A 17128-nucleotide genomic window follows, 5' to 3' on the forward strand; every position below is an offset into this window, starting at 1 on the left:
TATTTCTGGTGAAAAAGTAGACCAGAAATAAAAAGAAAAGAGTAGGTGATTGTTTAGCAGAGAATGTTGGGATGCTGGTGGCGCCAAGATCAATTTTTACTTAGCTTTATTAAAAAGTAATCTTTCAATATACATTGAAAAAAATTGCTGTTTTCTTTAGACAACACAGCCCCATTAATTGCACCTATAGCATGGGCATAGATCCATTTTGCTGCACTTTGACGCTGCACTTTTGAGTTTTGTGGATCTATTTTGCTTAAGCCTGGTGCTATTTCAGAATAACAGTGGCCTCTGAAAATTGAATAAGACAGCACCAAAAAAGTCTCTTCACCTTACCTCCCACTTTTTTTGATATTAACAACATCCACAAATCCCTTGCAATGGCACAGGAATGGAGCATCACAAGGAGGGCCAGGCTGTGCTGGGACATGATCCCAAGGGGCAAGGAGGGTGACCAGCTTCCCCAGCCCTGTGCATCCATCAGCCCGGTGCACCATCTGCCACAAACCTGTGGGTCCTCCTGGGAGCTCGAGAAATACTGCGTATCTGCTGCCGATAGTCAGGGACGTCTGGCTTGCATGGTGGGGCAGGAAAAGGGATGGCAGTGTTCGCGGTTAATGAGGGCCAGTGCAAAGCTGCTTCTCGCAGTAATTTATTACCTTGGAAGGCAGGGGTGTGATGCCAGACAAATAACTGGCCCTGTGGGAGGTCAGGACACCGGGAAGGCAGGATCAGGAGGGTGGGAAGATAAGGGGGAGGAGCAAGGTCCCAGAACCACAGCCGCTGTCTCCAGGAGCAGTGCCCAGCAGAACTTGTGGGGGGGATTTGTCACAGCTGGGTCTTGGAGAGCCTTCAGCAAGGCCCCTGTGGAGACTCTAAATCACACTGATTGCACAGTCAATAAAGGAAATCTCATCAGTCCCCATAACCAGGCTGTCAGCTTTTAAACCTATTTAGACAAAAATCTGTTTATTGCTGTGTTGTTAGAAGCCTAGAGTGACTGCACTGATTTGAGTGATGATAGTGGCACGTAGTAGCTTTGGAAAAGAGTTCTACTGTAGACCAGATCAAGGCAAATTCCAGTCTGGTTTATTCTATGTAAGCCTGGACCCACACCTTGTGATGGTTGGTTTAAATTGGGTGCTGCTGCTTATTTCAGACTAATCTGTCCACACTGATACAACAAAGACCAGTTGTCTGGTCTTGCATATATGGTGCAACATCCTCTTGCCTATATTTGAAGTTCCTTCCCAGCCTGCTTGACTGAGCCAAAAAAATTCCTAAGGGAACATCCACAGGGCAGCTCTCATGGGTACTGCTGGGGGCAGCGAGGCAGCAGAACACCCAACACATCCCAGGAGGTACAGAGGTGCCCGGTCCATGAAGGACAAAGGAGCCAGCCAATGCCACCCATCTGTGTGACCCTGGGAAATACTCACAGAGGGCTGCTCATCTGAAATGTCAGCTAGTGGGACTGGCTGCAGAAATGGCCAGTGCATGCACCATTCAGAGTTTGTCTGTATTAATAGGTTAAGAAGCACTTGAGAGTACTGCCTGGCACTGCAGCATAATTATCTAAAATCAGTATAAATTATAATATCACACATAAACTGTTAAAGCCAGCCCTGAACCCTCTCTGGCCCATGACAAATAGCACTGCCATGCTCAGTCCCTGCCCTCTTCAAGGCAGCAGTATCCAGGGATGTTCCCAGGGGGAGCAGAGCCTTGCCTCAAGATGAGCAGCACTGGCTCACACAAGCATATCCTGAGCCATGAAACCAGGAGCATCTGCAGATGGTTTGGTTTGGCAGTGCAGCAAAACCAATGCCTTGAAGAGTGTTTGGATGGCATCCCCGCAGCTCTTGTCACCTCCTTGCTAGTGACCTCAGTGACAAAATTGGGAAGTTTGGAATTGCTAGTGACCAAATTGGGAAGCGGTCCAGGAAAAAGCTCATTTAAAGTATCATTGCCCTCAGGAGCCTCTTTTCCTCCCCTTTTTGGCAGCCTGATCTGATGGGGTGGTCACAACTGCCCCTGCCCCAGCCTCCTCTGCATGTGCATGTACATGACATGTCTGGGGAAAGTCCCTGGGAATTTCATTGTGTTCCCTGGGAAAATTTGGTTGAGGAAAGACAGGTTTACCTGCCACCACAGGAAATGCAATTTACCTCCTGGAAATCCTCTGGGCTGTCTTCTCTTCTTCTGCTTTTGGTGTCTTGTGGGCTTTGGTTTAAGTGATCATTTAAAGTGTACTGATGTTCATGTTCAATGTTCCTGCCATTGATGGAGTCTTTTGGGAGAAGAAGGACATGAGTTTGCAGTTTTCACAAGGACTCTCACCTATTGAGGTAGAAGAGGGTAAAGAGCATTTTAGTTTTTCCTTTAGGACTGTAGAAGTATGTTAGTAGATGTGAGGGCATTTCTGAAAGTCATGAAGAAACAGAAGTCCAATGTTTTAGAAATGGCATTGGTTTTCAGCTAGCATTGGCTGTTACTTTCTGAAGAATCTGGCCCCCCAAAAATCTCCTCAGATGGCAAAATCATGTCCCTGTATACACACCTTGAAAGGCTTTCTGAATGAATGAAGACAAGCAATGCATTTGTGCCTATAAACCAGCAGGACGTCAGGTTAGCTCATCTGAGGAAGGGATGACTGAACTCTGGATTTTCAGGGTTTTTGGTGGAGTCCTTTGAGATAATAAAGGAGATTTGATCTTTGTGTCAGTTGCAAAAAGGAAATAATTTGGTGCAAAGGTTGTTGAGCACTCTCAGTAATCTATATCCACTACAATGTGCAGAGCACTGGGATACTTTTCAGACTTTCCCTGTTGTTTTTCTGGTTATGGTTGAGTCTTCAGGCAGGTCTCCTTGTGGGTGCCTGGCGTGAAGCCCTTGCCTGGGGTGAAGCCCTTGCATGGTGTGTGTAGGTGATTTCCTGGAGCAAATGGCTCCCAGTGAGTGCTCCTGAAATTCTGCCATCTGCAGATGACATCCTTGCATTATTTACTGTGTGTCTCAGAATGAGAACAGGTCACGGGCAGGAGTAAGAAGGGCTGGAGCTAAACTTGTGGCAGAAACTGTGATATCCTCTGTTAAGCAAAATAAGATTTCTGTTAAGTGGAGGAAAACCCCAGAAGAGAGAAAGTATGATGTAATTGATAGTGAATACTGACATAACTGTGTTCAAGTTCTCCCAGGTCTTGGAACACAGGGCAAAGTTAATTTGTCCTCTCTGCACCTGCTGCAGTGTTAAGTAAAAATCACATGTAGTTTTTTTCCACCAAAGTAGCAGCAACACTGGGGAATAAAGTTGTTCTTCATGGCATGACATTACCTTGTTCAATAAATCAAATAGTAAGTCCCTTGTATTTGGAGTGAGAGGAGGAACATCAGGTCTGATATTTTCACTTGTGTCAAAGGATGCATGTGTATACATAATCACTTGAAATATACAACTTATTTAATCTTGTCTATGTGCATTTGGTAGATGAAATTGTGGTAACTCTAGGATAGAGTTAACATAAGTATAGCAGTAACAGAAATAATTTGCTTTACACTGATTTGTGGAGAGGAACAAAACAATTTTTCCCCACAGTGCAGAGCTCTTTCCTTGCTGTCCTGTGACACATCAGTCCAGGCACCCTGAGCATCCTGCTGCCACCAGCTGTAACCCCCATGCCCACTCTGGGTGGATGCTGGCAGGGTTGCATTTCCCTGAGCATTCCCTGAGTGCTCTGCACAGACAGTACCTTTTGGCTGGTCCTAGGTGGGCTCAGAAAACAGTCCTGGCCGACCTCTTGGATGTTGCACCAGATTAAGACATAGTATCTGCCCTCCCAAGGGCATCTTGTTTGGGAGTCTGCACTGAGCAGTCCTTGTGGATTTAAATGGAGGCAGGACGACAGCACTGATGGTGTTATAAGCTGGTGTGGTCAGAGCTTAGGATACAAGGGAATAAGCTGGGGAGAAAATGGGCCTCTGCCTGAGTCAGGATTCATCCTCACTTTCCCTGGAGGGTGCAACTATTTCCATTGCTTTATCACTAGGCTGGTGTTTTATCCTGATACTGCAAAACCAATGATGAATAGACCATGCCTTCCGTGCATATGGTATTTCAGCTGGAGCTAGAGGACTTCCCCCAGCCAGAGTCCCAGTGGGCTCATACATGAAGACAACACACTACGACATCTTAGGATGATCTTAGAAGGATAACCTTTCTCCAAAACACATTTAACTCCATGAGCTCAACAGTGACTGCTGTGAGAGCAACATAGGCTTTGTCACGTACTGACCTTTTGTTGAGCAGCACCTGCAGAAGAACTTCTGGTAATAATGAGTCAATACCTAGAAAAGACTTGCTGCTCTGATAATGTACGTAATTAGCAATTTCAAAGTTCATTTCTTTGACTTCAGATTGCCTATATTTAGGTATTTGTCAAAGGTAGGCACCAACGAGGGCCATGATAGTATAGGCATGGGAACAAGCATTGCCTTTAGAAACCAGCTCCTCTGCAGGCATGAAGCAGTGTCACCTACTCCTGTCACACAAGGTCCCACATACATACACTGGGATAAATATACTAGTGTCAAACTGGTATAAACCAGGAGTAAATATACAAATCTCTCCTGTCTTTCACTGTTCCTAGAAGGAAGTGGTTTTCCACTATCCCAGTGCAGTGCTGCTGTAGCTTCATGGCCATGCGTGCCAGCACATTTCCCTGAAGCCAGAGCAAGGTCACTTCTCCTGCTGCTGCTTTACTTTTTTCTGCTGATAATAACGGGGAACATCACCCATCTCCTCTGGGAAACTGCATTTGCTTGGCTTACATGTGCCATGGCACCATGGGGTGCCTCAGTTAGCTGGGCTCCCTGTCACTCTTCTCAGGGTCTCAGTCATCTTCAGGGAGCACACGATGCCTCCAGCTCTGCTGCATGTGGTGCAGGTGTCTGCCCTTTGTGCTGGGTTGGTTTGCACTGACTTGGTGACATCGTGGCAGAGCAGATCTGCAGACACCCCAGCAGGGCTTGTTTGCCATTTGTATACGGCATGGGGTGGTATGCTGCTAACATACTTTCAGGAGTAAAAATCAAGAAATAGAGGTTAAAGCTGATGAAATTCTTATGAATTTGAAACAAAGTTCAATAAAAAGCAGATGGTGCTTTTAATAATTCCTTTTCCACTCAGTTAATAAGGCCAAATGTTCAGAAAGTTCTCTGTAAATATATCACCCTGCTTTCCAAGTATCTCAAAAAAATTCTGTAACTACAACTTTAATAAGACAGGCATCCTCCCAAAAGGGCAGTAACCTGCCCTTTATTGGCCTCATGTCAACACTTGGCAGCAAGGAGCCATTTCTTGCCTCTGATGTTCCTCTGTTGTGTCACTTGTTCCTAAAATAGCCTCTTTCCTTAGCACTCATACTTGTGTTCAGATGGCAGGCAGCCACACAGAACCTGCTGTCCCAAAGCACAGATTGCAGGGATTTTAGATTTTCAAGAGGCAGGGAGCTTCCCTGTGGATTTGGAGGAGGCAGCTTACCCACCTCTAATTGAAACCAGCTTGGTTGCCTCTGCATGCTGGGCTCACCAAGTGCACGCTGGGCCACCAAGTCTCCTCTCACCCTGCATTACGGAGTGTGGAGGTCTCTATCCAACCTTTTTGGTCCAAGGGCCTTCTACAGTTGGGACAGAGAAGTAGGCACTTCTGGGAAAGGACACGACTCCTGTTCTCCCAACCCTGCTGGAGAAGTGGGGAGGGAAGAATGGTGCCCTGCAAGTGTCCATGTCTTCCGACCACCCATAAAAGGAGTTTGGGTTGAGCAGCTCCTGTGCAGACACTGGTGCCAAAGTTGGCCCAAGTGGGGCAGACAACTGCTGGGTGCCTCAGCTGCTGGCCCCAGGGCTTTGTTCACAGTGCTGTGACTGTGCACCAGCCTTGGCCAGTGCCCCCGAGCTGAGCTGGCCCTGTGTGACAGCAGCTGTTGTGCTGACCACTGTGGGGCCTGGAGCCCTCACACTCGAGGGGAAATTTGGCAACATCCAGGAGTGAACAAACATCCAGGAGCACAAACACATATTCTCCTTCCGTATACACTTTGTAGCAATGACTCCTATAAATGCTCAAATCCCTCACCTTTGTGGGAGCTTTGCTATAGGATGGAAACTGATAACAAACTTATTCTTGTTTTCAGCCCCTCAAGACTGTTCCTTCCCGACGGTGTTCAGCACCATCACTCTTATTCAGCAAAGGTTTGAGCAAGCCATGGCTACCGTCAGCCAGGTACGTGCATTGAGGGGCTGCACAGGTGTTTGATGTCTGGGAGCAAGGTGATCCACCTTGGCTTGCCCATGCATGTGTCGTGTGGCTCTGCTGGCAGTGTCCTGCACTAAAGGACCCCAGGTGACTCGCAGGTGTGGAGTGTACCTGTGGTGCCTGGGGTGGCTGAGCTGGCAGAGTTGTGGCTCCAGCAGTGGGGACTGCTGGTGTAGATGGGATGGGTGAGAGAGGTGGTGGGAACTGCACTTCTTGGCATTGCATCCAGCTGATCTTCTCGCCCTCCCACCAGGCCTGTGCAAGCCCAGCAGGAGATAAGCTTCTTCCCTCCATCTCTCCCACCTCATGCCAAGGGTTGCCAGTGCTGGCTCCTTGCTCATAATACTATCACTAGTTTCTGCTAGTGCTGTTGAGAAGTCCCCATTGGAAGTTTCTCATCGGTGCATCCTGATTCTTTGTTTTCCTCCTGTTTTTCTTTCTTTTGGATGGCAAAGCCTTCAAAACAGGCAGAAGAGTTGGTTGTGATAGCATTTATTACCTCATTTCACTACAGGTCACAACTTCCCTACACAAACCAATGGGAAATACCTGCTGATGTTAGTGGCAGTGCCTCCTTCCTTGATTAAACTATTTCCAATAAGCAGAACACTGCTATTTGAACTGCAGCTATTTCACCTCATTGCCCTGATTTCCCCTCGAATAAGCTCCGTTCAATTAGTCAAACAGCTCTGCTAACTGGGCATGGTGGTGTTGCAAGTGGGCTCATTATGCGTTACAAAAAAATCTTCCAGGGGAAAGGTGGAAAGGGCACCAATGTCTTGGGCTTTCATTTTCAAAAATTCAAGGCCTTGAGCATTCCTTGCATGGGGAAGGGGCAAGTTGTGCTGTGTGGGCTCTTATTAATTATTTGGCAGTTATGTCTCTCTTCAGAGAGAGCACAATTTTTTGCATTCATTTCTTGACATGAACATCAGGAGCTGTCAGACTGTGAGAACGGCTGAGTTTAACACATTTTTCTTTTGCTGGAAACATTTCTGATTGAAGTCTGTGAAGTGGCTCTGTGTGACACCTCCTGGCTTGCCATATGGCTCCATCTCAGAGCCCAGAATCATCCTACAGCCCAGGAGGACAGCAGGAACTCAAATTCTGAACGAGTGCCTAGCACTCACTGCTCTGTTTTTGTTGATGCCATAATTTGGTAGGTGATACGAGTGAAAAATACTACCACATACCCCACCCTACCCTCCTCCCCACAATAGCTACTAACTCCAGACACCTGCAGGAAAAAGGGGCTGTTAATGTTGCTGTAGGAAGGAGACAGCAGCATCCCTATGTTAGCTGGTGATAGGGGTGATCAGCTGAAGGGGCAGTTGTGCCTCTTGTCCAGCCCTGAGTTCCTCCATCCTTCAGCCTCTGGCTTTGGTTTTTGGACATCTGTCTCTGAAAACAGAGTGTGCTGGGCAGGAAAGTTGTCCCAGTGCCTCATCCCCACATCATGCTTAGCATGGGCCCTCCCTCTCATTTCTGCGGGAGGCAGCATTTACCAAGAGCTCCTGCAGAGCATTCTCAGTGGTCTAATCCACATTGTTGCTGGTGCCATCAGCTAATTTGCAGCTCGTGCCAGCACCTAATTTTGCTCCTCCAAGCAGTGGTTCAGCTGTAGCTGCCACCTCCCTTTGTCCTGAGCCTTGCCTCCACATCGCTCTCCAGGCAGTGTGGGCAGAGGAGCTGTGATGGTTTTCACACTCTTTGCTCCTGTGGGTGGCTGTCTGCCTAGCCTATCCCTCGAGCTGTGCTAATCCCAGTAGCCTGGACAGAGCCCCAATTTACTCATCAGCACCTGCCTCACAGCACTAATGACCATCAAAGCCTTGAATCAGCTCATCTGACAAAATGAAGTATCATTTCTACTGAATACATTGGAGTCAATGAAGACACGAAACCTCTGAGGTGCAGAAGAAAGTTGTGAAAGTCAGGTCAGACCCAGCTTCCTTTGTGCTGCATGCACAGTCCCTGTCTGAGACCTCACAGCCTCGTGACCAAGCCACTGGTGGCTTCACTGTGACGTGAAGCAATGGAAAAGGCCCACAAAGCCCTATGGAAAGTGATTTTTTGAGTGTCTGTGATCAGAACAATCTAATCAGCCTTGAAACAAAAAATGTCAACTGTGTCAAAAAATGCTGCCATCTTGGGCAACACTCCAGACTTGCTGTCTGCAGACATGGTCTAAAACCCCTGCACCTATAGAAGCATAAAAAGGAAAGCCTCTATTACACTTCACAGCAGGAAGGTGGAATTGTTACAAGTAACCCACCTTCATGAAGCTGTCACCTTTCGGGATGGAGCGCAGTCGCAGATTAAATATTCCCTGATTATTTTTTTTTTTTTCTGTGCAGGCAGTAAGCTATACATATGCCATGGAGCACTTACTGGAACACTGTCCTGCATAGCCACTATCCAGTGAGGATGAATTTCACATGGCAGCAATAGCCTTTGTCAGCTGGTTGCCAGACTCTGAACTCTGCCAGTCCTTACCGTTCTCAGTCTAAATGTGATTTTTTTCTTTCCCCTTCAGAACTTCACAAACAACTGTACTGGGTTAATACAGGTGATTGTCAGGACTGAACCATTAGTAATTTCCAGAAAATTGATAAATTTATTCATCCTGCAGGTTCAATGGTTTGGAAACTGGCATTGTCCAGCCCTCAAACCAATTCCTCATTGCAACAGCATGCAGGTTATATTCTAATCAACCAGTGCAGACCCAGGCATTGCATGAAGAGTTGGCTCATGAGATAAAAGTCACTGAAGTGTCTGGTTTCTGAACCTATTGAGAAATTATCAGTAGCATTAGGAAAAGGTAACATAAGCATATTCCTGTGCTTACTTTCTGGTTGTTAACCAACAGGCCAATCAGAAATCCTTTGGATTTATGTTGGAAAACTACCAACGACAAACTTCAGACAGTAAGTAAGGCAAACCTTTTGCTTTAAAGGAAACAGCCTCCGTAACAAACTGAGACCCTAAAGAAACTTATTCCTTGGGATGTCTTGAGGATATTTTCTGAGAATTGATGTTTAATTTATACCAGACATCTTGTATGCCTCTGAGGCTGAGTTTGCATATTGCTCATTTGGTGCTAACTTCATTGCCCACTCCTTATAGGGAAAACATTCATTAACGTGCATCCTCTTCAAATATTAATGGGGACAGGATTCCTACCCCACAAGTTTTTCACTGAGATTTCCACTGATGTCATGTTGGAGATGTCAGGAGACCCAGACTAACACTTGCCGTGACTGCAGATGCAATTGCAGGAGCTGGGAGGAGCAGTGTACTGAACACAACTGTCTTTCAGGAAAGTGAAGCAAGTCTTATCTGCAGCCCTTAGCGTGACATTTGGGAAAGGCATTTAACTAGTGACTCTCTTGATTTCCAACCTGATAATGAAGCTAACACTGCATTTCCTTGTGGAGTAAAACATCATTTTGGGGGGTTCTTCACACTGAAAGAACAAGGAGTGGGGGAGCTTGGGCTCCGTGTGGTCTTTTCTGTGTTACCCTTGCTCCTTTTCCTGCCCAGGCAGCCAGGTCTAAGCAGGGAGGCACAGCATGTGCTGAACTCTCCTACAGAGATTCTGGATCCTGTCCCAAAACTGAAGATCTGATTCCTGTCATCATGCAACCCCATTTATTTGCCTTTTCATTATTGCCATGACAAGCTGAGAAATCTCAGGCAAGTGTCTGCAGAGATGCAGAGGGGGTGAGTCATGCAGAGCCTGGGGGCTGACAGCAGAGACCCCAGTGTGGAAGGCTGTGGTTAAGGGAGGTAGGAAGGTTTCTGGCTGGCCACAGAACTGAAGTGGGCAGGTGTCAATGCATCAAGTGAAGGTTACTGCAAAACACAATCTCTGACGGTGAAGTCAGTGAGGTTGCTGGTAACACCACGGAGTTTTATGGGTCAGCTTGAAGCTTCAATTTCCTTTCCATACCCTCCCACGACTCCTTAGCAGCTATACTGCTCCTGCCCTTCACTTTTTCTCTTCATTCACTTTTACTAACTTTATTTTTCACCCTTTGTGCACTTATAGTAGCTATATGTTTTAGCTCCCTTGTGTAACCAGCTGATAACATACTGTGAGTTTTCTTTCGTAGAGTGACCAATGGGAAATTAATGAACAAAAATGTAATACTATCACAGGAGCAGCTGAATGGAAGCATAGCAGTCAGGGTGCTGCTTTTAAGGGAAGAGTGGGCATCCACCCCCTGCTCTGGTTCAGACAACCTTCAGCACGACATTTCACCTCTGTACCACAAGTCCCCATCTGTAGCACAGGGTTAATAACGCTGCCTTTCCTCATAAGGATAACAATATTGTGAGGAATGGAGAAGTTAAGAACTCAACAGAGGGATGGGGATGATTAATTTGGAGGTAGGTATAAGACAACCAAGGACTGCAGGAACCTGGAGCAAACTCAAAAGATGAGGTTTCTTCAGGGTAAGATTTGTCTTATTATTAACCCTTAGCACAACAGGGCTCTGATCCCTGCAGGATCCCTCTCTTTTTATAAAACAAGTAATAAGTGAAAGTACTTCATATTTATTAAGAGCAATTTCCTTGACAAAGAGTTTTGTGAAAACAGACCTATTTATAAACACAGAATAATGTGTCCAGCTTCTTGTGTGGGTTGGTTCAAAACAATTAATAGAAATTGTACTGCTAAGAAGCTCAGAGGCTGGCTGACATTATTATAGAACATGTCTGCTTTCTTTGGAAAAGTTACATTTGTGTTGAAAAAGTAACACTGAAAATATCACCCAAACTAAAAAGTTTATCATTGGGAAAAATATGTCATTGTTGTTGGTAGAGATCTTTAAACTTTCATTCTACGTGACCTAACTTAAATGTGAGCTTTAGAAACTTGGCCTGCGATTCCTCATTGTGCTTTTGATAAATTACAATTTCATGAAAGCTTCAACCCAAATGTATTCAATAAACTCCAAAAACATGGAAAGTAAATATGTTTTGAAACAATATTGCCCCCACACTGGCTGATGTTGCCACAAACATATCTGTGACTCCAGGAGCAGTGCCAGTGGCTCTGATCAGATGAGTTCACTGGGGTGAATTTGGAGCGTGTCCCACCAGGGATCAGCCCGCAGCAGGATGGCCTGCAGAGCCCAAGCAGCCGTGTGACTAGAGGTGTCCCAGTTGAAGTGGACCATAAAGGCATCCATGCAGCTTTAAAAAGACTGGAGGGTCTTCAGTGTTACTGAGCTGTTCCCACTTAACACCATTCCCTATCTGGGGATTATAAACAGCAGCAAAGGGTGCTCTGGTACCAGTTCTGCTATTTCTGTATTACAGGGCTGCATGATAGGGCTTGAAATAAGCTGGAGACTTCCCACTGGAGATGAACTTGGGAGCACTCACTCTGTTTCACCTGCAGACTGGTGGGAGCAGAGGTGGCCAGTGAGAAGCCACATCCAGCTGCTCGGGAGCAGCTGCCGCCTTCACAGATGCTGACCAGCTCCATGCGGGGCAGAATCTGTACTTCCACCAACACATCTTGTTTAAAACAGTAAAACTTTTATTATGTGTCCAAGCCTCAGTCATAACCAGCTTATCTCTAAACAGCTAATAATTTCATTTTACTTCTAAATGAAACTCTGAGGTTTTCATGACCTTTCTGCACACACACAGCTATTCCTATCTGCATGCCACAAGGAATGTGCAGCAGCATGTGCAATGTTGCCTAGGACTTAGCTGAGTCCATCAGCACTGCAGACCTCTGGACAAACTCCATAAATGGTGCTCATGGGATGCTAGTGGAATACAGGGTTCTTCATTACAATTGAAAAAAATTGCTCCTAGAGAAGACCTCAGAGGGATGGGGGCTTCAGTGCTGTGACCCTGTTAAAAACTGGGTCTGAGAAGAGAGCCTCAAAGCGAAAGATGCACTGATGGAAATCAGGAGCATCGCATTGAGGGCTAATTAACACCCATGACAGCTAACATCCTGTCTGCTGCTGGAAAGGAAACACGCTGTGGGCGTCCCGAGGCTGACACTCATGCCTGCCATCTCCCCCATGGTGCTTCTGCAGGCTAGGCAGCACAGCCAGCAGTGCACTGGATATGCAGACCACTGGCACCATGGGCACTCCAGAGCCTCCACCCAGGACCCTCCCATCCTCTGCAGCATGAGGCAGCCCCAGAGGTCTCCTGAGGCTCACCAGGGCACCTGCTCTGCTAGCAAACGTGTTGTTGTCAAGGACTTTCCCCATCACTCAAACAGGATTGTCCTTAGAAATTGCTCAAGGGTTCCCAGCACAGCACAGCTTGGCCCAGGCCAGCCAACCCTTGCCAGCAGCACCTTGGCACCATCTGGAAACTGGCACAAGCTGGACATCCCCAGCAGGCAGCTTGGATAAGGTCTCCTTTGTGATAGCCTTGGACAGCAAAAATGTGGACTGCCCCATTCCAGGTCACCACAGAACAAGGCTCGTGCCAGTATTGCCATGGTCAGTGTTTAGTATCTCCCCAGTCACGAGGTGAGGACACTGTGAAGAACTGCCCTCTGCCCTGGGCCCGGGGTGTGGGCAGGGCCCAGCTGTGCCAGCAGTGCAGCCCTGGTCTCTTTAGCTCCCTTCTCCACTTCCAGCCATGAAAGGACATTGCTAATTTGCACAGACCCGCTCCAGCACTCCGAGCTGACCTAGGTGAGATCCCAAGCTAAAGCTAAAGCAAAGCCAGACTAAATGTTTCAGGCTTAGGAAAATTTGGAATTTTCCGTTTCCGCATTACTTCCGGTCCTACATGATCTCCTGCATGCTCAGAGACAATTCATTTTGTTGTCCTCCTCAGCATCCTCCCAGGGAGGAATACTGAGATTTATGGGTGAGTGAAAAGCAGATGAGAGCTGAGTCCTGTTGTTACCCCAATGCAAAGGCACCTGGCATGTCCTTGTGCAGCCCACTTATGGCAGTGGCAATGCCATACCTTTGAGATCAGGAAACCCAATGGGCTGCAGGGCCATCTCAATGCTGTGAGAAGCCCCAGGGCTGAGTTGAGCCACGTGACACTCATCCTTCCCTTGCTCAGGTGTGCCTGAAGCAGTGCCCATTCCCTGACAGGGAGTCTGGTGTTTATTGAAGCTAGGAGAGCCAGGCAAGTCTCATCTCATCAGGGTGAGGTGTCTCCAAGTTTGTTTGGAGATCAACTTCAAATTGTGCCACGATGTCACCAGCAAGGGTGGAACCAGAGGGTTTCCTCCCACTCTCTGCCTGTGGTCTCACATTTGGCAGGGTTTTTAAGTTCAGTCACACAGTTATGCAATGCCTCTACTGCCAGACAATCTCCTGCTAAACAGGCCCAGGAATATTTAGCTCCCAGGTTTAGCCAAGCATGGGTGCCTGTAGCCTCACATGGCTGTGAGGGACCCAGAAGGGCTCTGTCCTTAAGACAGCCAAGGTCAAAATGTGTAAACATGCTCAGACAGCTCTTACTGGATGACGCTTGCTACTCCCACTCTTTCTCCTTTCTACACATCACCTCCCACAAACAGCACCTTTCCCTTCGGTCTCCACAAAATTGGTTAATAGTTAAATGTTAACCCAAGCAGCAAAACCTTTGCAATTCTCGGCAGTCCTGAGCTCCCTGCTAGCACTCAGCTGGCACAGCAAGCAAGGGCTGGGGAGGAAGCAGTGTGTATGTGGGTGTGCTCTTGTTGCACGAGAGCTCCACTAATCTCTAGTGGAGCATCATCTGTGTTTTTCATTCCACACGTCACCTTGTCACCTGCCCTACAGAGGAAGAGGGACTAGGCACGCAACAGGTAGATGAAACTAGCTGGCTGCTGAAGGAGAACCTTCATGTGCCTTGGAGGTGTGGTTCACACTGTCTCTCACTCTGATTCTGCTCTCTTTGAGGTCCCTGAAGATTTGAATGTTACCTGGTATGAGAACCAGGTGTCAATGAGGTAGAAAATGCACTTCTTAACCTTGCATGAGAGAGGGCAGAGTGGAAGGAACAAGATCCCAAGTTGGTCTGAGCCCAGTTCACTTGAGGATTTGCAGCCATGGAGGGACCCACAGCTTGCAGAGGTGAATGTCCTTTCTTCCATTCAGGGCAAGCACAGGTGTCTGTAGGCCACCCAAGCCAATGGAGGGCCCTGGTATACTGCAGACAGGACCAGGTGTTTGGTTTTTGTGGCAACACAGACCTGTTGCAGTCTCAAACCCCATCCTCTTCTCTTTTCTCGTCCCAGGCAGCAGTTACTTCCTACTGTCCCCTACTGGAAAACTAAGTGGCAGCCCCCAGCCTACAATCAGACCTTTTAAAACCCAGGCACTGAAGGAACCAGGGCTGGGGTGCAGTCACAGGGGTTCCACCGCTCCACATATATTGGTGGATTAATAAGAAGAGACATGAGCATGGAAATTAATTAATGGTGTGGCCTGAGGAAATGCTGCTGGTTTTGCCACATGAAAAAAATAGCAGTTGCTTAGATTTCAAGCATCCAATGAAAAGCAAGGGACTTGAGAAGCTCCCAGGGGAGGATAAAGTATGACTTGGTGTTTCCCATGCAGCACTCATACATCAGTGGGTGGACTATTTAATTTTAAATCGGTTACAGCCACAAAAGCAAAATTCCACTTACTTTATTGTCAAAATGGAGTCTCACTGAGTTGCCCACCTCTGGCTTGGAGAAGGGATTTTAGCCAAACTCATTGCATGTATTTCCTAGCAAACAGTATAATTTCCTAGTAAACAGTATAAACAGAATATATATATATATATATATATAGTCAACTATTGGATTTCTAAGCCTCTTGTACTGTATGATCCCACAGAACTCATTCAGGAAGGATGCTTTAAACCTGTCCTCATTCTGCACCCAATGTGTGCAAGCTCTTAAAAATGCTCTTGGTCAAAAGGAGTTGTCTACTCTGTGAGTCAATCTCTACACTGTATCTGTATACAGGAGTTTTATCAAGATTATTCTTCTAGGGTATGAGTTTGGGTTTCCTTGAGACTGCAGGTGTAAAGTTTCTGGGAGTCCTGGCATCCCCAGAGTCACGGGAAAGCTGTCCCCACCTCTCCTGCAGCCAAAGGTCCACAGCATCTCTGGACAGACCTGTCCACCGGTGTCTGCATGGCCCATGGCACCTGGCCTCAGCTTTCCTAAGGAATAGCATAGCTCTTTTATCCTCTGAGTGTCCATGGTCCATATCTTGCTTTAATTAAGATGGATGATGGAAACTGGAACAGGTAACTTGTTTTAAAGCCTCTTTCAGGTATTTATTACCCAGACAACCACTTGTAAGGAAGTTTTTATTTACTCAAAGCTTGATGTGACCTTTGGTATATATAAAGCAATTATCAGAAGTAAGTAGATTAATTTTAAATTAGAAAAGTGTTTGAAACAGTGGGACTGAAAGATGTCTGACACATTGGTGTCTGAGTTTTTTAAAGGATTTGAAAGCTTGATGAAACTGTAGAAAGATCCCTTAAAAACTGTGGAAGACTTTGAGAAAGCCCTGCAGAATGAATCTGAATGATATCAGCCTGGGTAACATAGTAAAAGGAAGATCAGAAAATGACTCTGGTTATGTGTGGGTGTGTTTTTGTAGGGGAAACAACTGCAAGATGGGGCTCTTGGAAGTAGGTGAAATTGGTATTAGGAGAAGAGGTAGCTGTGCAAACGGGGAAAAATAAAATGTGAAAATAACCATGCTGTCAATAAGCCATTGTGAAAGTTTGAATCACAGTAAATCACACATTGCTGGCTGGGTTCGCTCCAAAACTAACCAGATGAAATTCCAGTGTGGACATGCAGGCAGACTAGATGATTTAATGGACTATTTCCTGGACTTGTGGATGAACCTGTGTGTTCATGTGACCTGTTTTCCTAAGGAAAAAGTAAGAATGTGTTTCTCCTGATAGATATTTTCTCATCCTGCAGTCCTCACCTAAGCATAGTTTTCACCAACCTCTTCAAAGTGTTGTTCACACAGTTCTGTAAGGCTCAGGCCAGATCTTACCCTTGGCCCTTCTTCCAGCTCAGAACATGACTCTGGTGCGTCACTTCCAGAGCGTCATTGCAAAAATCAAGGCCTGGTTGCAGGATGGCAAAAGAATAAGCACCTAAAGGGACAAAACCCAGCCAAGATGCATCTAGAGAGACAAGTCCTCACTTTCTCGGGCAAGCAGGAATATTTAACTATAGCAAGCCAGCCAGCCAGCCAGGTTTTTCACAGTTGTAAGTTTTGACTCATGGTGACCTTGGATCACAGCTTCCCAGAAACCCAGCAATGAGAAACCATCTCACCTTTGCTAATAGCAGTAATCCTACTGATTATGTCTCATAAATATAAAGTAAAATTTATTTTCTTACATCTTATATTTTCTTCTTTTTTTCATATATCTAAAAATAATCTCTGAAACCCCCCGTTTAACGTGTTTCTTGGGAAATAACAAAAAACCCCAAGACAACTTGTAGTCAGTTATAAACAGACAATGGGAAAATCCTACACTTGACTAATTGAAGTACTGTGGCTGGGCCTTGTGTTTGGGGATTTCTCAAAGTTCAGCTTCTGCATGAGTGAGCTCAGAGCCAAACTGAAAGTGAAAGTCAGTCTCTGCTTGGAGCCGTGCTGAGCCAACCACCGGTGAGCTGGGTAAATCTGCAACTCCGCTTCTGACCCACACCAAGCCAATCAAACAAGTATTTTTGGAGCTGGCTTGAAGAGGAAACTTGAAAGGAGCTTGATTTCTTAAGAACAGCTGCTCAAAATCTTATTTTTGGCAGGCTGCTGGGAACTTTGGTCCTGAAATTGGAAGAAGTCTAAGAAG

The 17128-nt window shown here is 46.3% G+C and overlaps 1 protein-coding gene across 5 annotated transcripts in view; it reads left to right on the plus strand.

The window, feature by feature from the left end:
• Positions 1–17128, plus strand: part of LOC119699627 (T-cell activation Rho GTPase-activating protein-like) — a 64042-nt gene that overhangs the window by 19831 nt on the left and 27083 nt on the right. For all 5 annotated transcript variants that reach the window (XM_038133411.1, XM_038133413.1, XM_038133414.1 and 2 more), the window contains one exon: positions 6192–6280. In XM_038133411.1, the coding sequence (XP_037989339.1) occupies positions 6192–6280 (89 nt within the window). The remainder of the gene's footprint in view (positions 1–6191; positions 6281–17128) is intronic.

The sequence above is a fragment of the Motacilla alba genome, chromosome 3 (genome assembly GCF_015832195.1).
Source record: "Motacilla alba alba isolate MOTALB_02 chromosome 3, Motacilla_alba_V1.0_pri, whole genome shotgun sequence".
Lineage (NCBI taxonomy): Eukaryota > Metazoa > Chordata > Aves > Passeriformes > Motacillidae > Motacilla > Motacilla alba.